This window comes from Gracilinanus agilis, chromosome 2 (assembly GCF_016433145.1).
Source record: "Gracilinanus agilis isolate LMUSP501 chromosome 2, AgileGrace, whole genome shotgun sequence".
Classification (NCBI taxonomy): domain Eukaryota; kingdom Metazoa; phylum Chordata; class Mammalia; order Didelphimorphia; family Didelphidae; genus Gracilinanus; species Gracilinanus agilis.
In genome coordinates, this window is record NC_058131.1 from 239864766 (window position 1) to 239888844 (window position 24079).

General features: G+C 43.5%; 1 protein-coding gene across 1 annotated transcript; it reads left to right on the plus strand.

Moving 5' to 3' along the window:
* The first annotated feature begins 6041 nt into the window (after window positions 1-6041).
* On the plus strand, window positions 6042-23564 carry TOMM34 (translocase of outer mitochondrial membrane 34). Its single transcript, XM_044661073.1, has 7 exons — window positions 6042-6221; window positions 12136-12235; window positions 13049-13201; window positions 17183-17352; window positions 19470-19617; window positions 22285-22411; window positions 22582-23564. Exons 1-7 carry the CDS (start codon window positions 6095-6097, stop codon window positions 22684-22686), a joined length of 930 nt encoding a protein of 309 aa, XP_044517008.1. The 5' UTR covers window positions 6042-6094; the 3' UTR covers window positions 22687-23564.
* Window positions 23565-24079: the final 515 nt, after the last annotated feature.

Genomic DNA, 24079 nt, shown 5'->3' on the forward strand with positions numbered 1-24079 from the left:
GCCGGAAGTAGGGATGGTGGGGCCTCAGCCTCTGGGGGAAAGGAGGAGGCTAAGGAGCACCCGATGGGCGGGGCCTATGTCTGTCACGTGACGTATGCCTCCTCGGGGGCGGAACAAGGAAGGCGAGCAGGCAGTTGCCTGAGAGGACCCGGCAGGGGGCAGCCCGGGGCGTTGTAATAGTGCCTGGTACTTCCGCTGCCCTAGACGCCTCAGCCTTGGTTTCTGTTACCCCCAGGTTTGTAAGACTCCCTGTAAGGTAATGATAGAGCAGAAAGATCACAGGACCCGCTCCCCCATTTTACAGAGGAGGAAGGTGAGGCCGAGAGAGGAAAAATGATTCGTATTAGGTCACATAGCAAGTAAATGAAAGAATTGCGATTCGAACCCAGGCCTTCCCTCTTCTAAGCTAATGCAATTTCTAACGTGTCACCAGATACCTTATTGCAAAAGGATATACTCCTGCGGTAGTTAGGTGGCTCAACAGATTGAGAGTCAGGCCTACAGAAGGGAGGCCCTGGGTTCAAATATGATCTCGGACACTTTCTAGATGTGTGATCTTGGACAAGTCACTTAACCCCCATTGCCTATCCCTTACCAGTTTTCTACCTTGGAGCCAGTAAACAGTATGGATTCTAAAATGGAAGGTAAGGGTTTAGAAAAAAAAAATATATCGTTCTTGGAGGAAACTTAATGATCATTGTAGTCAACCCACTCATTTTTACAGTTGGGAAAACTTATCAGCCCAGCTAATAAGAATCCTAGTTGAGAACTGAACCCAGGACTCTTGATAGTAAAAATTATGCTTAATTTAGAAGGTACAAATCTTGATAATGTTTTCTATACTATCTACCTCACAGGGCTGTGTTTTGTGAAATGCCAAATAAATAATATTTCTTTCACTAATAATAACTCATTTCTGTAACACTTCCATGTTTATTAAGAGCTTTCCTCACAACAAATACCTTTGGAAGGTGGTATTAAAAGCATGGTCATTCAGTTCTGTCCCACTTTATGACCCCATGAACTATACTGTCCATGGGGTTTCCTTGGCAGAGATACTGGAGAGGTTTGCCATTTTCTTCTCCAGTGGATTAAGGCAGATGTGACTTGTCCAGGATCATACAACTAGTGAGTGTCTGAGGCCACATTTAAACTCAAGTCTTCTTGACTCCAGGCCCCATGCTCTATACACTGTGCTACTTTGCTGCCTATAAGGCAAACAGAGGTTAAGTTTCTTGCCCAGGGTCATACAGCTAAATGTCTAAGGAAGAATTTTATCTTGGGCTTCCTGACTCTAGGCTAGTTTCTCCATCCACTGGGCCATCTAGTTGCGTAGATTGAAAATACTATCTACTCTCATTTAATAGATAAGTAAACTGATATTTAGAGATGCAAGTGAGCTTCCCTTGTCAATAATTTGTAACTAGCCCAGCTAAACTGTGGGTAGTTTCACTTCAAGTTCAGGCATGGCCACTCTCTCTTATTGGGAATTTTGATGCTTTCTATCAGGCTATTGTAGTCTTGGGCTTTTATTTAACTTTTACCTTAACTTAGGGAATTGTCCTTGTTCCTAATGTCTACTTTGACATTAATGAGCAGAATTGATTCACCCTATGATGCTGGATAAATAACTTCCTTATTCTTAGTCTGTGTCCAATGTAAAATGAGGGGGCTGGACTATATAACCTCTAATGCCACATTTAATTCTTTTACTCTAGTACGGGGGCAGCTGGGTAGCTCAGTGGATTGAGAGCCAGGCCTAGAGACAAGAGGTCCTAGGTTCAAATCCGGCCTCAGACACTTCCCAGCTGTGTGACCTTGGGCAAGTCACTTGACCCCCATTGCCTACCCTTACCACTCTTCCACCTATAAGTCAATACACAGAAGTTAAGGGTGTAAAATAAAAAATAAAAAAAATAAAAAACAAAACTAAAACTATTACTCTAGTACTCCCATTTTCTTTTGGATTTTTTTCTAACTGTAACAGTTCCCCTTAGAACAATTTGGAAGTGGTCATGGAACATAATAAGAGTGACAATGAATATCATACAGACGGTAATTAATAGCACAGAAAAATATACTGTAGGTGTAAATAAGCTGTCACATACACATGGCAAATGATGAACTTTACAAATGGAGTATAGGATGTCATCAGAAAAATGTGTGATTGAAAAAAGATGGTCAGAGGCAACTTGGTGGCTCAGTGGATAGAGTTGGGCCTAGAGATGGGAGGTCCTGGGTTCAAATCTGGCCTCAAACACTTCCTAACTGTGTGACCCTGGGCAAGTCACTTAACCCCTGTTGCCTAGCCCATACTGCTCTTTTTCCTTGGAACTAATACACAGTATTGAATCTAAGACAGAAGGTAAGGGTTTTGAAAAAAAAAGTCACAAGGTGAGGTTGAGAGAAGACAAATTGGACCCCTTGAATGTTCTACTGCCAGGTATTTTGATGTCAGAAGAAATGGAGGAAAGCCTCCTGCATATTAGGTGGGAAAGAATTGAATAGGCTGGGCAGTCTAGTATAATTTTGATCTATATCACTGGAGGGAATATCTAAAACAATGAAGATTATGCATCCATTTGTGTGTGAATGCTGAATGACTAATTACTGATTTTGACATAGTATTTTATTAAGGTTTTTCAGAGTGCTTAAGAATATTATTTTATTCAAATCCAGCCTATTGGCTAGAGTCTGCAAGTTATTTGTTCAGTTGTTTTTCAGTCCTGTTCAACTCTTCAGTCATTTTCAGTTGTGTCACATTCTTTGAGACCCCATTTGGGGTTTTCTTGGTAAACTCTTTGAAGGTTTGCCATTCCCTCCTCCAAGGTAGGTTAATTGATATGCCCAAGCTAGTCTTAGTATACCCTTTTGGAGTCTTCTGGGTAGAAATACTCAAGTGGTTTGACATTTCCTTCTCCAGCTCATTTTACAGATGAGGAATTTAAGGCAAACAAGGTGAAGTGGCCTGCCCAGGTAACAAAGCAAGTAAGTGTCTGAGGCCAGATTTGAACTCAGTAAAGGTGAGTTTTCCTGACTCCAGGCCTGGTGGACTATCCACTGTGCCACCTACCTGCCCCAATGAAAACCTGATGTTCAAATCCAGCCTCATAGACCTACTAGTTATGTGTCCCTGGGCAAGTCACTTAACTTATTTTTGCTTCAATTTCTGAATCTGTACAAAGGTTTAAAATAGCACCTTCCTCCTAATATTCTTGGGAGGATCAATTGAGATAATAATTATGCAGGGCTTACCACATTGCCTTGTACATAGAAAATGCCATGTACATGTTAGCTATTATTATGAAAACAACCCTGGGGGTAGATCTTACAAACATTTTACCAATCTTATACATAAGGAAACTGAGGCTTAGAGAGTTCAAGCAAATTTTTAAGCTAGTAAATTCCAGACATGAAATTTGAACTTTGGTATCTCCTAACTCCCAGTCCAGGACTTGTTGAATAAATAAATGATGTGTAGTTTAAGAGCTTGAGAGACCTAGTTCTGGAATTGGAAGTCATCTAAACCAAACCCTTGTCGACTTGAGAAAGCACAAAACTACCTTTAATCAAGGTAGAAAGATTTATCTGGGAATACATTAAGAACACTTTAGTCCTGAGACTTTCACTGAATTACAGAATGCAGGGTGCTTATATAGATTCTGGAAAAGGGGGAGAACTTATGCCCTGTCACTCACTTGGGACTTGCACTAGCCTTAGTCTAAAGAGAGGCCTAGTTAGCCAGAGGCTCAGGTAGCTGGGATCAGATAGAAAACAATAGGAGAAATTAAGAAAACAAAAAGGGGTGCTTAAGATTTGACTTCATCCAGGATGCTCAGTGGGTGCTTTATGGCTTATTGTTCAGTCTGGGACCAGGATCAATCTGGAGTTTCTTGAAGGCAAGTTTTCATGGGATAAGGATCAATTTGGGGTTTCCTAAAACAAGGTCATCACCTTCATTCCATAGATGAGGACACTGAGGCAGAGGAGTTTCCCAGGGTCTGCAAAGGAAGCAATGTAATAGAGCCAAGAATTGAAGGCAGGCCCTCCAGCCTATAGTACTGCTTCTTATACACTAGTAAATTCCATCTCTTCCATAAAACTTTCCCTGTGCCCTCAAACCAGCCATGTTCTCATCTATCTGATTTTTACACTCCTACAGCATTTTGTTCATACTGTCCAAGTGGTACTTATCACATGTTGCCTCATATTCTAATTGTGAGTTTGGTGACACTCTGTGACTCCAAGTAGCTGTGGCATACCCAGTGGCTATACCATGTAAACTGTCTTGGCAGGAGGGCTAAGCTAGTTTGAGGGTGACTAGCAAAGCCTAGGGGAGTTAGAGAGGTGTCTACCCCATGTGAGGCCTTCCCCATTGCAGTGGGCAGATCAGGATTTGTTCCAACAGCCATGAAGGAGGCTCACACAGGCACTGTGGAGTACAGCTTGGTTAGACATGGAAGACCCCAGAGGTTATCCACCACTTCCTGGGCCAGTCATCCTGACTTCTGACTTACTACTGGATTGGGTTGATTTTGGTAGAAAGAGTGAGGCTGATGACTTTGTGAAGTCTTGCCTAACATATTCAATTCACAAGCAAGCCAAAATATCATCCCGGCAACCTGAAAAGGCACAGAACCACCAAAGCAGTTACAGTTACAAAAGAACATGGGCATGGGAGACAGTGCTCTTATAGCTACCTACCACACACAGCACGCAGAGCACTGTCTCTGGGAAAAACCAAGAATGGGAATATCCTTCTATTTATACCTTGGGCAGTGATGTTGAGCTTTTTAGAGACTATGTGCCCTGTGCCCTGTGCCCTGCCCCAAGACCAGACAGGGGAGGAAGAAGAGGGGGGAGTGGCCCCAACCCTCTGCTTAGGGGAGAGAATAATAACTTACTTTGGGCTGCTGGGAAGTGGGGTGGGGAGGCATAATGGGGAGGAGAAGGAGAGCAGCTCTGCCACAGTGTCTGTGTGACAGCTTTGGCACCTGCCTTAGGGCATATGAAAAGAAGGATAACTGACTGGTTACATAGAGGGTAAAGAGGTGGTAGCTAGAGGCTGAGATATTTGGGAGAGGCCCAAATACAATAAGAGACACTAAGAAGACAAAAAGGTACTTAAGACTTGACTATATACACCATTGTACACAGGGTACTCCAGGGGTGCTTGATGGTTCAGGCTTGGGCTAGGTTCAGTCTAGGGGGGGTTTCTTGAAGAAAAGTTCCCTTGGGGCAAGGGTAAATTTGGGGTTTTGTAAAACAAGGTTGTCAGTACCATAAGGCTATTTGGTCCTTTTCAAAATCTGTGGTGGAACAACAATTCTCATTATCATTTTGTGAGCATGTCCCTTTTACCCCCTTTGCATTGGCAGTTGGGTGAGTTCAGTGATCTGGTCATCTCTAAAACACGTTTTTATTTCTTCTATCACAGGGTACTGCACAGAAATAGGAAAAACATTTTGAATAATTTGTCATATTTGCATTTTCTTCTAATGCCATAGGATATAGAATTTCATAAGAATGTATCGCTTTTTGGGAAAAGCAAACTGAGGCTAAGATGATGGGACTCATGGCTGGTTACAAACTGTGAGAGGGAAGAATTGAACTCTTGGGTCTTGGACTTGAAATTCAGGACTCCTCTCGAATGAGTGAATGAATGAATGAATGAATGAATGAATGAACGGACTAATGCCTCGAAGCACACCTGGCTACGAGGACCTTATCACCTTCCAGCCCAGGTTAAGGCATTGAAGGAGCTGAACTCTCCAAAGGCAGCCCCTCCCCCCGAGAGCGTGCGGACCCTGTGGTTGCCCGGGCGCTGTTAACACGCGGACCTTATAGTAAGATGACGTCCCCATCCAACCCCTCAACCCCAACCCCAGCCCTAACCCCGACCCCGCCACCCCTTGTGCGCGCCCCAGTTCCCGCCGGCCCGCGCCTGCGCGCCCCCGCCCGCGCCCGTCGGAGGTTCCAGACGCCGGCGTCGCTTCCGGCCCGGAGGTGGGGGAGGGGGCGGAGCCGGAGCCGGCGCCACAGCAACCGCGAACGCGACCCCGGCCTCCAGCCTCTGGTCGGCTCCGGTCCCGGGATGGCTCCCAAGCCCCCCGGCTCCGTCCTCGAGCTCCGCGTCGCCGGCAACGAGAGCTTCCGCAGTGGCCAGTACGCGGAGGCCGCCGAGCTCTACGGCCGGGCCCTCGACGCGCTGCGGGAGACAGGTACGAGCGTCCCTGAGGACCCCCGAGACACCCCAAGACCTCAGTGACCCCCCCAGAGCCTCCAAGACACCCCCCAGGCTCACATAGATATCCTTAATATTTGAGAGACACCCTCCCCCTAGAGCTCCCAGACAACCCCACATATATCCCCAGGACCCCATTGATATCCCCAGGGTCAAGTAAACATTGTCTGAGTGTCGGGTCATCTGAGTCTCCCCCCCAGACGCCTGAGACACACCCAGAATCACATAGGGACCTCAGAGACACCTTCAGGAGCCTATAGACCTTCCCCAGGATCGCAGAAATGTGCAGGCCCATAGACATCCCACTCCCTGTGAAGCCCATAAACTCCCACCTCCCCCCCAACCCCCACTCTGTAGGTCATTTCATCCCTGCATGGAGTCCATTGACCCTCTAGACCCCATAGATACTTTGAGGTCCTAGTAGATACTTCTGCCCTATTATAGAGCCCATAGACCCCTCCAGGATCTCCAAGGTCCCCTCAGGACCCCATAGCCACTGCTCAATACATCAGAGATGCTTCACTCCTTCCCCCAGGATCACAAACATCCTTGGCCCTCTAGAGCCCATTGACATTCCTTCCAACACAAAGATTCCATAGACCCACCCCCCAGCCCATGCCCATAGGTCTCCCTGGACCTAGTAGATAACCCTAACCCCTGCTGATCCTGAAGATACCCCATCCAAGGATCCAAGACATTACTTCTCCACCCCCACTAGTTAGAACTTTTTGGCCTCCCTTCCCCACCCATAGACACCTGTCCAGGGCCCCACAGAGACTCCCCTCCCTAGCTCTAGACTCCTGGGTATCCCACAGACCCTACCCAACACATCATAAACATTCCCTTCCATGGCTCATAGACTACCAATACACCTCCAACCCCATTGGAGCATACAGACCAACTCTCTTCCTCCCCTAGGCATCCCCATTCCATCTCTTCTATAGACCATCACACCCACTTTCACAGATGCCATGCCCTGACTCCCAAGATCTTATGAAACAACCCCCCCCCAAAAAATCATACTGGCCTCCCAGCCATCTTGTTACCTCTTAGACCATGGATCTGTCTTGATTCTACCAGCCCTACAAACCCCACCTGGCTAGTCTATTATGTCTCCAAAGATCTATGTGGCCTTCCAGCCTTCCTCCATCTTTGAAGACCTCACAGAGTAGACTTCATTGGTCCCACACCTTATCTTCCACCTCAGGCTCAGGGAACTGCAGACTCCAGAGCCCAGTCTCTTTGTAGATCCTGATCTCCTAGGCCCATAGTGGCAGAGTGATCCAGTGGAAAAGGCTCCATCTCTGGAGTCAGAGCACCTGCATTCAAATTCCACCTCTGAAACTTACTTTCCTTGTGACCCTTGGGTACCCATTGGGGCTCAGTTTCTTTCAGTGGAAAAGGGGAGTTTTGGAAAAGTTCAATGAAGTGGGGAGATGTGGGTATCGGGTATCAGTGGCAATAAGCATTTATATAATACCTACTATGTGCCAGGCATAGTGCTAAGCAATTATCCCCATTTTCAGCTGAGAAAACTTAAGCAAACAGATGTTGTGACTTACTCCAGGTCGTGGAACTAGTAAGTGTCAGAGGATGAATTTGATTTGAGTTCTTCCCGACTGAGCTTATCACTATTCATTGCACTACCAGATGCAGTCCCTATCTAGATCTGTGGATTATATAGATCCTAATCCTACAAATTCCCATCTCTCCCCAGCCCCTCATAAAGTTCATTAGAACCTCCATAGGGGCCTCACCTGCTTGGCCCAGCATGCATCCCTTAGGCCACAGATCTTGCCCTCCAGTTGGATCCCATCAATTCCATAGACTTCATCCTACTACCCAGGACCCAGCTCTCTAAACTAATATCACAGCTCCATCAATTAACAGCTACTGATGTGATTTCCAGCAGTCTACAGCTCATGGTCTCACAACTCATCTCCACAGAATTCATCCTCTATCCTTATTCCAACTTGAATTACACAGACCTGCATCTTCATTTGACCTTATAGCCTGTCTATGTGGACAATAGCATAATGTCCCTGTCCCATGGACACCCAACCTAGCTAAATTGGTTGCCCTTTTCCCAAAAAAGTTCTTCTGAGCTCAGAGGCCCACAAATGGCTTCTATTAGTTTCCATTAGTGCTGTTCTTTGGGTCTCTACTAATCTCTGATATCAGGAATAGAAGCAGCAGTCAAGGCCATTTGTCCATTTCCATAGCTTTTTCTCATTTTAATTTTTCTAGTTTTATATTTATTTTGGTCATCACTCTTTAACAGGTCTATGGTTTAACTGTATACAGACAGCTAGGTATATTCAAGGCTGACTCCTAAATGAATAATAAATCATTTCCTGTCTGTTAAAATATAATCAATTTTATCTGTCCTGTCTCCTAAGCCCTCTTAGACCAGGATCCCCATTTTTCACTTGAATGGATCCAGTACATCTGCTCTCATCCCTCACTTCTTTTGAGGTCAGCCTGCCTTTGTTTATTCTTTTTAAAAATGTATTATTTGGGGGGCAGCTGGGTGGCTCAGTGGATTGAAAGCCAGGCCTAGAGACAGGAGGTCCTAGGTTCAAATCCGGCCTCAGACACGTCCCAGCTGTGTGACCCTGGGCAAGTCACTTAACCCCCATTGCCTAGCCCTGTAACAAATAAAAAAAATTAATATAGAAGGAGATATATAAAAGATACTAGGGTTTAAAAAAAATGTATTATTTGGAGCAGCTAGGTGGCACAGTAAGTAGAATGCCAGGCCTGAAATTGGGAAGATTTGGAATCAAATGTGACTTTAGATGCTTTTTAGCTGTGTGACTCTAAGCTAGTCACTTAACCAACATTTGCCTCACCTTTGCCCTTCTGTCTTAGAGTTGTTGCTAAGACAGAAAGTAGAGGTTACCCAAAAAAAATTATTGGTGCCATTTGTTGTTTTACAATAGTAATTTCTCTCTACTCCACCTGTTTGAACTTTCCCTTAAGACCAACATGCCCCTAGAGTATGCAAAAACACACACTTACAGAAACTGCCTGAGTTCTGGGATTTTCCTACCTTACAATGTCTGACACCCCCCCCACCCCCCCAATTAGGGAAGTGCTCTTTTTTTCATGATCTCTGGGACTATCCTTGGTTTCTTTTTCCCTATTACTCAGTACAACTACTTTTTAGTGATATCAGTTCAATTTACATTATTGTAATCATTATTCTTATATTTTCTTGGTTCTGCTTATTTGCTCTCTATCATTTGATAAAATCTTCCCACATTTGCCTCATTTCCTTTTCTATTATGTTTTCACCACTCAATATTCTATTACATATATATAGAAGCACATACCAAAGAAATAAGAGGCAGTTAAAGGAGGAAGGGCAGTAGTAGTTCAGGGGATCAGTAAGGACCTCTTGTACCTGGTGGAGGTGCTTGTGTTGCCCATCTTGAAGGAAGAGAGTGATTCTGTGAGGAGAAAGTGCATTCCAAGCACAAAGAATGGTTAATACAAAGGCATGGAGAGAAGAGATAGAGTGCTTTGTGTAAGGAACAGAAAGAGGGCCAGTGTGGCTAGATAGTTGAGGGAGTGAAGAAGGGGGGCAGGAAGGATGGATTGGGCCCAAACCAAGCCCCAGCCTATTTCATTCTATACACACCCTGTAACACATGTCCCCCTCCCCACACCATGTCTTGACTATTGGCCCCTGTAACTACTTGCAACTTCTCAACCTGACCCTCAGGCTGGTCTTCATGAATTCTCCTCTGTCTTTTCTCAGCCTCTAGCTTCCTTCAATCCAGCTATACACATGACCTTACTCTGCCTGCTATGAGTCCAAGAGTTTCCCATATTTCATACTACCTTCAGATTCAAAGAAGTTTCCTGCTCTACACTGGGCCAGAAAAAGAAAAGAATTGTAGTAAGAAGTGTTAGGTTGTGAAACCAGGAAGGGAGCAATGCCCAAAGGGTTGCATGCTGGCCTCCAACTCAAAGCATCCCCTGGATAAGAGATGTGAAAGTTGAAGGCTAAAGTGCTATCCATTTGTAATGTGGCCTCATTATTGGTATGTGCCTGAGAGCTGTCAGGAAGCCCATCTGCCTTTGTGTACTGCTTTAGTTCTCTGATTCAAAGTATGGCATTTCCTGAACATGTTAAAAAAATTTGTTCATAGTAAATATAGACTTCTGAGATTTGTGGTTTTGAGAAAGAAGGCCGTCCCCAAGAATGTTTGCCAGAATTGGGTTCTTTTTCCTGGCTCAACAGCTTATAAGAAAATAGGCAGTAAAAATTTTCCATAGGCCTGTGGTAGCAAACCTATGGCACAGGTGCCAGGGAAGGCATGCAGAAAGCTCTCTGTGGGCATACATGCCAACACCTGCCAGAGTTCCTTATTAGAAAGGCAGAGGGACTCAGGCAGAGTTGCTCCCCTCTGCCTAGCAGCCCAGTGGGAGCACACAGTGGGGTAAGGTAGGCTGCTCACAGGCAGCAAAGCTAGAGGGAAACAGAGTGCCCAGCCCACTCCCCTCCTCCTCTCTACCTTCACTGAGAATATTGCTCACTTCACCTGCTCCTCCACCCAGCAGCCCAGTGGGAGTGCTTCCTCCCTCCCCTGTGTGGGGTAATGTAGGGGTACATGCGGCACTCAGTGGGGGGAGGGGACACAGCACATTGTCTCTAAAAGGTTCGTTGTCGTTGGCATAGGCTATGATAAAAATTATTCCTTCATTAAAACTTTCTTCCTATGCCTCATGGATGTCATGGACATAACTTTAGATTCTTGTTAGTGGGATGCAAACTCTGGACAGGTCCTACTAGCCTGGAAAATTGCCAGCCTTGAGATGAGCTACATGTATCTATTCAATTGAATTCAAGAGATATTGATTCAGTACCTCCTTTTTATAAAGTACTGTGCCAAGTAGTAGAGATACAAAGACAAAAATAAAAAATAAACCTTGCCTTCAAGAAGCTTATTTCTCAAATTTGGTCTCAGACACTAGCTGTGTGACCCTGGGCAAGTCACTTAATCCCAATTGGCTAGTCTTTATTGCTCTTCTGCCTTGGAACTAATACTTAAAGTATCAATTATAAGATGAAAGGTAAGGATTAAAAATAAAAAGAAAATAAAAAAGCTTATATTTTACTGTGGCATACAATATATACAGATAAGCAGAAGAAAAAAAAGATAATTTGTGGAGGGGAAAAGCACTAACAAGTAGTGACTCCTAAGCTGTGCCTTTAAAGAAGCTAAGAATTCTAGGAGGCCAAGGGGAGTGGGACATGGGAATTGTTTCTGGGAGAAAGGACACGGTGCTTTTGAAGATATGGCTATTTTCTTCAAACCAGTATCACAAAAAGTCAGGTTGACCAAACGGTAATGAGGTTTTTGACCATATAATTCAGGAATGTACTAGATCAAGGAGTCATGGTTTGCACTGGACCAAATCAGGATTTTTGACGTGATTACTCACATTGTTATACTGTTTGAAGGTTTATAAAGTGTTTTCCTTATAACAACCCTGTGAGGTAGATAGTGCATTATTCCATTTTGTAGAAGAGGAAACTGAAGCTTAGAGATATCTTATCATTCATTTAAAATCACAGTTAGTGAGTGGTAGAGACAGGGCTCTAAAGTAGGGCCTCTGGTTCTAAATCCAGTGGTTTTTTTTAACAACATATAATATGCATACATTCTCAAGGTTATGGAAATAGGTTCATTGATGACAAAAAGCATGTGTGTGCAAGCATGAAATGTAGGCTGGCCTATGGAGGCTATTCAGTTCATATTTCTTTTGCCTTCAGCCATATTCCAAAGAGTCCTGGGTTTGGAAGGGCAGTTTAAATAGCTTGGGGCTTTTGTTGCTCTGCTTACCACCTCCTTTATCTATCTTCTTCCCTTCCTTGACAGGTCCAGCCAACCCTGAAGAAGAGAGTGTCCTCTATTCCAACCGAGCAGCTTGCCACTTGAAAGATGGAAACTGTACACATTGCATTAAAGACTGTTCTGTGTAAGCAATGTCCCTTAAGGCTAAATGCAGCTTTGAATATCTCTCAGCTCAGGGGGGCCCCTAGGGTGATTCAGCCCTGTGGGTGGCTTGGAGGTGTGAGCATCTCAGAGACATACATCTCAGAGTCATTTCCTCTCCAAAGCTAACCCTGCTGAGTACATTGTGATTAATCTCAAAAAATCATTTCTTCTTGAGCCTGGAAAAGGAAAGAGGCCGAGATGGTCCTTTCTCCCTCTCATTTTGGTGGTCAGGGGCTCTACTTTTTGTAACCAGACTGTAAAAAATCAGGGGATGGGGCAGCCTGAGCCATATGGTGCTTCTTGGGGGAGTAGTAGAGTAAGCTGAAGGCCCAGAAGTGCTGGAGCAGCCCCTCTTCTTCCAGTAGGGCTGAAAAGGAGAAGGCTTTAGTTGGGAGCCTCTGGCCTCAAAAGATTGGAAGTGATCTCAAAGGGCATGTAGCATGGTACTATGGAGAAACACATAGTGGACCTGGAGTGTAGGAGCCTGCACTCAGATTTTTGTTCCACTACTTACTAGCTATGTAGTCATTTAGCCCCTTCCTACCTCTGTTTCCTTACCTTTAAAATGAGCATCACTCTAGAATATTCCATTTTTGGTACCATACAAGATAAAGATCTTGTGAAACAGGGAGAATATTCTCCTAATGACTCATCTTGGCCATAAAGTGGTCGTTATAGTGGTCTCTGAATTAAACCAGCCAATGAGTGATGGATAGGAAGTGTTAACTCTTTCCCACAAGGATGGTGTTCTTTAGACTCGAGAAGCGACACTGCTTTTCTTTTCCTACTCTAGAGCTTTGTCTTTGGTTCCTTTTGGCATAAAGCCCTTGCTAAGACGGGCAGCAGCCTATGAAGCCTTGGAGAAATACCAGCTGGCCTATGTGGATTACAAGACAGTGCTGCAGATAGATTGTACTCTGCCAGCTGCACATGATGGAGTCAACAGGTAAGTCTACCATGATCCATGGAAACCAGGAGTGCATCCTGGCTGGCTGGCTAGCATTGTCCTTTGGTGGTCTTCTGGCACAGATCTGCCAGCCTCAGACCTAGCTGAGCCTTAGGCATCTTTATTTGTCGTTTTTGCTTTTTAAAAAGCAACTCAGTCAGAAAGCAGAGCTAGGACTATATCCTTTTCCCAGGTACACAGAAATGTCCATGGTGTGTGCATCATGAGGAAAGTACTTGTCAGGGGAAATGTCTATGTGGTCAGATCATCCTTACGGGAATAACGTTTCCAATTTCACAAGGTTCTTGGCAGGTCCACATCTTAAGTTGTGCTGGGTCTAGGAGATAAATTAATCTTCCTGATGCATTAAGGTAGGTATTTGAGTAAGCCATACTATTTGTTCCTAATTGTCAGACTTCTCAGTTCTCCCTTCACAATCTGGCCCCAGCCTACCTTTCCAAATTTTTCTCCCACTACTTTCCTTAGAATTCTCTAGACTCTAGGCAAACCGGACTATTTGCTATCCCTTGTTCACATTCAAGTGCTTTCTGCCTCTTTCTCTTCTTTTAAACTGATCCTTGTTACTAGAATTCTTTCCTGACTGTCTTCCACCCTATAAAAATCCTACATATTTGGGCAACTGGGTGGCTAAGTGGATAGAGAGCCAGGCCTGGAGTCAGGAGGTCCTAGCTTCAAATCTGGCCTCAGATACTTCCTAACTGTGTGACCCTGAGCAAGTCACTTATCCCCTATTCCCTAGCCCTTACCATTCTTTTGTGCATTGGTTCCAAGGCAGAAGGTCAGGGTTTAAAAAAAAAGAAAAAAAAGAAATTCAGGCCTTGAACAAACTTGAAGGCACTTTGTAGGGATTTTCTTACTTTGTATTCTCTGAGCCACGAGGTCCCTTCTTCATATTCTCAGTAAGTTCTAACTATAAATACTGGCGATCTTTGTGGAGGGGGGAGGTTCCTGGATACTGGGAAATGTATGGATAAAGTTTCACAGATGCTAAGCCATTGCTGAAAGAGCAGGATTTGCCTTCTCCTTTCCTTTTTATCCCCCAATTTGCAAAGTCAGTTTTGGAGTGATTCAGAATCTTCTGCTTTTTTCCTCTCCTACCCACTCAATTTTAATGCTCAAAGTTTTCTTGGCTTTTGTATCATTCTGCTGATAGCTTTATCTCGAACTTGCAGTCCACTCAAACCTCCAAATCTTTTTCACACAGATTGATCTCTAAGCATGAATTCCCATCCATACTTAGAAATCTGATTTTTTTTTAAAACCAAGTGTAAGACTTCATATTTGTCCCTATTAAACTTCATCTTACTCGATTTGTCCCTATGGTCTTGTCTGTCAGGCCTTCTTGATTCTTGACTGTTATCCAGTGTTAGCTTTATACCATCTGAAGAACTGACAAGTCTTTATCTTAAACCATTGGTAAAAAATGTCAAACAGAACAGGCTGAGCACAGAACCTTTGTGTACTCCATCAGAAACCACCTTCCAAATTGATGTTGAACTGTTAATGACAACTCTGGGTTTGATCATTCCACCAGCACTAAATCCATCTGTGGTTTAGACCAGAAGTGTCAAATTAAAAAGGAATTGATCCTTGCAGTGACATATTGACTTAGGAAACCACTAATTAACTTGTATTTTTATTTATTTTGTTAAACGTTTTTTCCCCAGTTACATTTTAACCTAGTTCCTCAGCATTAGGGAATTTTGCAACCCCTCTAGTATAGACAATATCACCACATTTTCTATAAGAATAACATGAGAAACTGCTAAAATCTCTTAATCTACTTTATCTACCAGTCTAGTGACCTTGCTCAGAAAAATCTCCCAAAACAAAATTAGGCTGTCATGAACCCTTTTTTTGAAGCCCTGCTGAATTCTTGTGATCAGTATACATCCCTTTTTAAGGTGTTTGCTAACCATCCTTTAGTATTACATATTAGAATTTTACCAGTTTTACATAAGTAAAATTTTTACATCTAAAACTATAGTTCTAAACTGCAAATTGGGTAATACTTTCTCTCTTTGGAAAATCGGTCAGTTTGTCCTTTTGCATTTCTAGAGTACCTCTCCTGCATACTATGACCTTTTAGAGATAACCAATAGTTAACTCAGCTATCACACCTGCCAGGTTTTTTGTTTTTGTTTTTGTTTTTAGTATAAGAGAATGAAGGTGTCATTCATCTGAGCCAAGTGACTTGAATTCATCAAGAGAAGTTAGGCTTTCTCTTTCTATCACTTATCTTGGGTTTCAGTTTCCTATTATCTATTTTTGTTCTGTCTCTTTCAGTCCAAAGATCATTCTATTTGGCAGAAAAAAGAGAAGCATATGAGTTGAGCAGCTTTACCTTTTCTTGGCTATTATGGTCCCATTCATCCTTAGCCACGATCTGATCATTTCTTTGATTCTCCTTTCCCTCTCTTCTCCTCCCCAGACAATGTAGCTAAAAGATCTTTTTGTAATCCTAACTTTACTTTGACAGACTTAGATTATTTCGTTTTCTTGGCATTCTTTAGGGACCATATTTTGCTTTTATATTCATCTTCTGTTCCCTGTCCCTTCTTCTGCCTTTTAAACCTGTCTTTAAAAAACTTAGGTTGTTGATAAGATCACTGTGCATTCACATCAGCCTTTTTATATTGATTCTCCTTTCTGTTTTATCAGAGTTGTTTTTCTGTGTGCATTTTGAATTTCATTCTCTACCCCTTCTGGGGAACTCTTAAAGAATTTCAGGCAATAGGATCCTTCCTATCCCGTTCCTAAGCACTTTTAAATCTTGTCTCCTAAAATATATCATTAAAATATCATACTTCCTCTCCTGCCTCTCCTCCACTATCAAAAATGGAATCATTAACTTTCCTTAAGATTCATATTATTTCCACTACAGTAATCAGCCCTTCCTTGTTAGTGAGAATTAGATCCAGAAGAGAATTCTCTGTTGATTTCTTCACTTTTGGAAGGAGTTTCAAATGACTGAAATTATCATTAAAACAAATCAAGAAATTACCAGTTTCTCCACTTTTGCCAGAGAGAAAGCTCCAGCAGATGTCTGGATAATTTGAAGTCTTTCATTACTACTGTATCATGCCTCATTATCAGGAATGTGATCTGAATTCATCATTTTCTTTTTTTTTTCTAGGTGCCCCCACATATTCTACCCTCATTTCTCTTTCTGTCTCCTTTGATCATCTAAATGTTATCTACTGTGTTTTCTAGATTTCTTGCAAGTATAACTTCTAAAAATATAATGCTACTTTTATGTCTCTCTCTCCACACACCTTTTCCTTTAACTTATTTTGTTCTTTTTTAAGTATAGACTTTCTTTTTTTTTTTAACTTTTTTCAATTACATGTAGAAACAGTTTTTGATAATTGTTGTCTGACATATTGTGGATTTAGCTTCTCTCTCTCTTCCTTTTCTCCCTGAGGCAGTAAATAGTTTGATTATAAGTTATACCAGTGCTGTCATACAATATATACTTCCATATTCCTCACACATACAATAAAAAACTCATGAAGGAACTAAAGTAAAAGATGACATGCTTTGATCTGCTATCAGAATCCAGCAATTCCTTATTTGGCTATGGAGTACATTTTTCATCATGAGACCCTCGGGTTTATCTTAGAACCTAAATAAGATATACACATTCTGAGCCATATTCCAGTTGTGAATGTTATCCTATTAAAATTTCAGTGGTACCCATGAGGTCAAAGTCTAGAAACTTACTTTCTTATTTCCTTACTTTCTAGTCTCCCTTGAGGGTTACTCAGATGCTCCATCTTTGTATATAGGCATCTGAGACCAAGATTTTTTTTTATTACTGTCTCCTTTCTTGGATTTTAGTCTCTGGTGAACACTGACAGAGATATTAACTGTACTTTTGTACCCTGGCTGCTGAATGATAGAAACATTTGAGTGGCTCAGCTAGAAAGCCTCTGACTAATACTTCACCCTTTGTTGTAGAATGACCAAAGCTCTTATGGACACAGATGGGCTTGAATGGCGTCTTAAGCTGCCCCCCATCCCCTCAGTACCCGTTGCAGCTCAGAAGAGATGGGAAGCAGCTCCCGGGGGTGACCACGAGAAGGCAGCCAAAACCAAACTCAAAGAAACTGACACCTTAAATAACAAAGGTAAGCCTCATCGGTGCCCTTTCTTTCCTTCCCTTGAATCATGGGGCATTTAATTTAGTCTTATAAACTAAGTTAAATCTTTCCTGTAAGGCATTTAGGCCATCGATGCTGTGAATGCCAGTTCAGAAGAAATCTGGGTTAGAGCCCCTCTGGACTGGTCAAGCCAAAGACCAGGAGAGAAGATACCATTTCTGTCTCCTCAAACCCAAGCACAGCATGTTCTTCAGATGCTTGGGGACCACTCCTCTTAGGCCTCTTGTAGGCAGGCCAGCCTGGTAATTTGTTTGTCAGTGTGAAAATAACAACACACGTTTATATAGCACTTTAAGCATTTTCCTCTATTGGTTACAGCAAAGATCTTGTGAAGTAGGTAGTGTTATTATCCCCTTTTTACAGAGATGTAAGACAGAAAGGTAAAATTACTTTTGCAGGTTTACTGTTAATATCAGAGCAGGGATGAGAATAACCACTTATGTTTCTAGACTTTTTTATATGCATTATCTCATTCAATTTTCACAAAAGCCCTGTAAATTTGACAGGCTAGGAATTATCATTCTCATTATACAGATTAGGAAATCAGCCAAGGGGAAGGTCCAATGACCTTGCCCAAGAATGCCCCAACAATGAAGTGGCAGAACTTTCAGGTGAATTTAGTTTTTGTGTCCAATTTCCCTTCTACCACTCCAAGCAGGACTGAACCAGAAATGACTAAACTTGATATCAGTTCTTCCCAGGCTGGGCAATTGCTCTAATGATCAAGACCTGTGTCCCAGAGAAGGGGAAAAATTGCCTAAGGTCCCAAGTTCATTCCTGTTGCCCGTTTTTTTCCTTCCTAAAAGCAGAGATTAACCATTTCTCTTTACCAGGCAGCTGCCACCCTTTTTAGTAGTCTCACTTGACATTGATGGAAGAGGGAACACCAAATAAAATGGGCATTTCTATAGATGTAGTAGAACAGAAAAAGAATGTTATACATGGAGCCACAAATCTCTAGTCTTAACACTTTTTATGGGCACAAGTTTAGCCTGCAGCTTTCAAAGTTAATCTGCTTTTCTATCATGGCTGGCCTTGCTTCTCTTCTCTACATTTAAAAAAAAAAGGTATTTTAATGACTCTCCTTGCCTTTCTTAACCTCCTGCCATTAGGAAGACTGTGGGGGTATGGAGCCTTTGTAATAGATATGCCTAGTCACACGAAAACATCCCCCATGACTGTGCCTGAGTGTAGGTCTTCTGCACTGAAATGCCATCTTCTTTATCTTTTGCTTCATCCTCAGTCCTCTAGACTCATCGGTGATCATTAGATTAATCAACATTTTTAAGTCACTTAGGATTTTTTGTCTTTATAATGTTGCCATATAAATTGTTTTTTTTTTTTTTTTTGCTGACTTCACTTGGCATTAGTTTATACAAGTCTTCACAGGTTTCACAAAACTATCCATTTTAGCCTCTCTTATGGTGCAAAAATATTCCATCACATCCCTATACCTTGATTTGTTTAGCTATTCCCCAGCAGCAGAGTACCCTCTTAGTCCTTGATAGTGTAACTTTCAAAACACTTTCATGAGGGGGCAGCTGGGTAGCTCAGTGGATTGAAAGCCAGGCCGAGAGGAGGTCCTAGGTTCAAATTTGACCTCAGACACTTCCTAGCTGTGTGACCCTGGGCAAGTCACTTGACCCCCATTGCCTACCCTTACCATTCTTCTGCCTTGGAACCAATACACAGTATTGACTCCAAGATGGAAGGGAAGGGTTTTAAAAAAAACAAGACACTTTCATGAGCATTATTTCATTTCAGCCTTAGAACACTGCTGAGAAGTAAGCGGGGCAATGATTATAACTTCAGTGGAATGACAAAGAAACTAAGGCTCAAGACGAGCAGTGGTTTGAATAAGGTCACATGGTGGCAGTGGCAGACATAGCACTAGAACTCCAGATTCACTCTGAATAGAGATGCCATGTTTTCCTGCCAAATCTATACAGCTATCACAAAGTCTATGTAATTATTGGTATTTTTTAGTCTATATCTCTATATGGTTTTTTCCCCTCTAAGAGATGTCCATTTAGGAGTACAACCTGTATTTTAAATAGTTAAGCATACTGATACTCTTTTTCTAGTGCCTACTGTTGGAGACATCAAACAAGCCCGGGCCTTAAAAGAAGAAGGCAATGAGCTGGTAAAAAAAGGAAAACATAAGGAGGCTGTTGAGAAGTACAGTGAGAGTCTTACTTTCAGCAGCTTGGAGTCTGCAACCTATACTAACAGGTACCAGTGGAGCAGGGATCAGAACTGACTTCATTCCACCCTGGAGTTCTCCTAAGTGCTCAGTGGCCATGAGGGCTCACTATGTCATTCTCCTGTCACAACATTTGGCTTGTTTCTCCTATTAGGAGAGGAAGTGGCCTGGCAGGAATACTTACTGAGGGGAACCCTTTAAATGCTTGGTCAAAGCTAAGAAGAGGGCAGGCACACACTCATCTATTTTGAGAATAATCATCTGATTGAATATGCCACTGGTAGTTTACAAAGGAGTTGCGACATTCTCATGTGATTCTCCTCAGAAACCTGTGAGGTGTAGGTAATATCACCACCCTCCCTGTTTTATACCAGAGAAAACCCACAGAGAGACAGGATGTGTGATTTGCCATGAGTCACTGAGCTAAGAAGCAGCAGAGCCACTTTTCCAACTTGGGTCTCCCAATCCTCATGAACACAACTTTGTATATTCAGCCTTTCCTTGAGGATGATAGCTGTGCCTGCTTCCCATAAGCTTTCATGTTGACAGTGGACTTTCTTCACAGTGCTTTTGTGCAATAGGTATGATTACGTGTCTAGGTAGTGATTCCTCTCCTTATAACTGAGGAAACACAGACCTGTAGAGGAGGACTTGCCAAGTTACATAGCTGGTGAAGTTTTTGGCAGAGCTGGGATTGACCTGATGGAGAAAGCATTGGGTTTGAAGTCTGAACACCTGGGTTCTTAGGCTGGCTCTACCACTGTATAATGTCATCAGGTTTTCTCCAGTCTCTTGTCTCTAGATTAGGGGGTTAGGCTACATTATTTCTGAGGCCCTTGCCAGGTCCAGAACTTCTCAGCCCATGAGTCAGACACCAACACTCTCAACCTGCAGAATTATCTTAACAAGCCCTAATTCTTTATAGTCATATAGTGGGAGCATCCCCTTGTACTCCTTCTTCCTCTTGGTTGCTACAATATTGAAAGGATAGAGTCATGGAAAACAAGGGAGTCCAGTTCCATTGGCCACATAGAAAACTATAGTTCATGGCATTAGCTTCAACTCAGAAACCTTCTATTAAGCCACCGCTCTGTGGATCTGTGCTTACTGAGGGCTATGAGGGATACAGAAGTGAATGAGCAATGATCTCTGCCTAGTGGAGAGAGAGAAGGTCCCTTCCAGTGTGTGTGTGTGTGTGACTGTATGTTTGTGTTTTGTGTTTTCCACCCCCATGGACCTACATGTATGTGTAGTTATGGAGAGAGGGTCGAGGAGAGCTTTCTGAGGTAGGAGGTAAGGACATTAGCCTTCATGCTGAGACATAATTTTCCTAAATTTCTCTAGGCTTGAGGGTATGGAAGGAAAATTCTTTCTGTTAGCCAGAAGCCCATTTCTTTTCTTTTCCATTCATATATCAGTACAATAAAAAGAACACTGGCCCAAGGCAGGAAACCTAATTTTTACCTAGTAAGTCTAGGTATCTCAATTTCCTCTCTGAGTCTCAGTTTTCCTAACACTTGTAAAATAAGCTTTCAGTCAGTCAGCAAGTATTAAGCTTCTATGTGCCAGGCACTGTGCTAGCCACTGGAAATACAATTCCAGCTTGACTGATGTCTCCAAGTCCCCTCAAGTTCTTGCCATTATAAGAGGCCCTAAAAGCCAGTCACGAAGTACCTAAAGAGGGGCCTGGCCCCACTAAGGCTCCAGGGATAAAGAGAAGTCCAAACCCTACTTGATCATGTCACTAGCAACTACCATGGATGAGTACCAGTAGTAGCTGCTGGGCTCCTTGGATCAGACTTGTCACTGCAGCACCACTACTTTCACCTCAGAAATTTGGCTAAACTTGAGTGGCCAACATCAGAAGGGAACTGGTTCCACTTCCTGTGAATGCATCTTTTCTCAAAAGTTGTCGGTATTTTAACATCTTTCTAGATTAGATTGGTAGTGAAGTTTGAGCTTAGAAGGTCCAGGCATGGCTAAACGTGATTGGCCCATCGTCAAGCCACTCACCCTGCTGTAACAAGACCTTAGCTCCTGGTCCTTGGGAAACTTTAGTTGCTCTTTGGTAATTAGTAATTCATATTTCTAGAGTGCTGTGAGGTTACAGTGAAGTTTCTTTCCACAGTCCTGATCCCTTTCACAAATGCAGATTGCAAGCCCTTCATGCCTTAGTGTAGTGATGGTGAACCTTTTAGAGACCCAAAGTTTGCCCAAACTGCAATCCTCAGGTGGCATGTGAGCGTCCTGCCTTATCCTAGATAGGAGGGAGGAAATGCTCCCATTGGATTGCTGGGCAGAGGGACAGGTGATGCGAGAAATGTCCTCAGGCCAATGGAGAGAGGGAGGGCAGCGGCCCACTCCAACATGGGGCCTACATGCGTGCCATAGGTTTGCCAACATAGTTTTAGTGGATGGTTTTCATGAGTTGCTGTCTTGGTGATTAGCCTTTCTGAATTGATCTAGGATGGTCCCTAAAGGGCAGAGTCTTTCACCAGGCCTTATTCAGGTTGATGGGAATTGCCATAGTTTGTGGCAATTCCAAGTGGTAATTTCCTCATTTTACAGATGAGGAAACTTAAGAATCAGATAGTGCCTTTGAGTCAGGTCTTCTAGCTCCAAATGCAGGTCTCAGCAGGGCTGGCCCTCGGGCCTTGGGCTCAGTTTCCTTCTTTACTTGTTTGTTTGCCTTCCAGAGCCCTTTGTTACTTGTCACTGAAGAAATACAAAGAGGCTGTGAAAGACTGTACTGAGGCTCTCAAGTTAGATTCAAAAAACATCAAGGCATTTTACAGGCGTGCCCAGGCCTTCAAAGAACTCAAGGTAAGTGGGATCCCCTGCTCTCCTGATTCCCAAGGCTGGCCCACCTGGCCCAGCATGGCTAGGATTCACCTTCTTACCCCTCCTGAGATCCTGTAGCAGGTGTGCTGAGTAAGTACTTGCTTTGTGCCCCAGTCTCTTTCCTTCCTTTTTCTCTTGTCCCCACTCCCCAGGACTATCAATCCAGCCTTGAAGACGTCAACAGCCTCCTGAGTATTGAGCCAGAGAACAGCGCCGCCACCAAGCTGAGGCAGGAAGTCAACCGGAACTTAAAATAAATAAAATCCAGGAAGGGGCAGCAAACCTGCCTGATTGCACTCCAAGAAGCTGAGGGCCTCTTTGTCTGCTCCAGAGTTGAGAGCAAGAATGAGCAAAAGACCTTTGATCCAGGCTTGGCACCCCCGCTTCTCTCCTTGCACCCACCCACACTCTGCTTCCTTCTCAGTCTTTGCTCACTGAAAGTCAGCTCAGGTTAGTGAGCCAGAGCTTTTCCCTCTGTGGCTGGCAAGGGTTCCTCCTCCTGCTGATCCTTCTCGGGGAAGCTTCCCTGGCAATGCCACTGTCCCAATCAATGGTAGATTCGTACCCTTCTTCACCCACTAAGCAACCCATTCTAATTCCTGGGACTTCCAGCCACTTTATCCATGGTGAATGGGATTAGGTATTATTTGGCGGGAAGCCCCTGGTCTTGCTTCCCTGGAGTGCCTGTGGCACAGAGTAGGGCATTCCCCCCGCAGCTCCTCCTGTGCCCAGAGCAGATGGTCACTTCATTGTGGATGGAGCCCTTGGCAGTCTTTGTTCTCAACTTTTGTCCCTCTGCAGGGCTCATATCATAGTCATGCTGGGTGCTGGTTTGAGTTCTTGACCTCTCCTAAACCCCTGTATCCTGTTACAAGTTACTCAAGTGTTTGTCTGGCAGCAGCTATACTCCCTGCTTCCCCAACCTCCCCAGGGCTGGAGCCAGGAGCCCTAGTATGGAAGTTGGCCTGTTGCATGTTTTGGGTGGGGAGGCTGTCTCAGCTCTACTTTAAAAATGGCAGCTTTAGGCCATCTCTGTTCTTAATCCTCTGTCCCTTTTGGAGTGATTCTGAAAGGCCTCATGGTTTTGGTCAGCCTGTGTTTAAGCCACTGCATAAAAAGTATGTCTTCTACTGGACTTCAGTCGTACCTTCATTTACAAGGCGACCATGAGTCCTTGGCTGGACACTGCCTCTTGTAGTGCAGGTCAGGGTCTTTCATGATACCCTTGCTACAGAGCAGTAGGCTGTTCTCCCCCTCTCCCCGCCCCTAAGACAGCAAAGGAGTTCACCTTGGGGGAGAACATGGCTTTGTCTGCCCTCCCTCCTTAGCACATACTATACACTGGGCGTAGGTCTTGGTTGGTCTTGGTTCCCTCAACCTAAGCAATCTACAACTCTTCCTCTTACTCCAGTAGCTGCCACCAAGTGTGGATTCTTTCCTTCTAGAAGTGTCACGCCCTGGGGCTAATGAAATTTCTTCAGAAAGGCACTTGTAAGTCTCTGTAAAACAAATCTTTTATGTTTGTTTGGGAAGGAAGGGCACTGGCAGTTGAAAATTAGGAGAGGCTTCTTTACAAACAAGAAAATCCCTGAGCCTCAAGTGAGGCAGAGGTGGAAGTGAGGATGTCCTCACTTGTATGGGATAATGGAA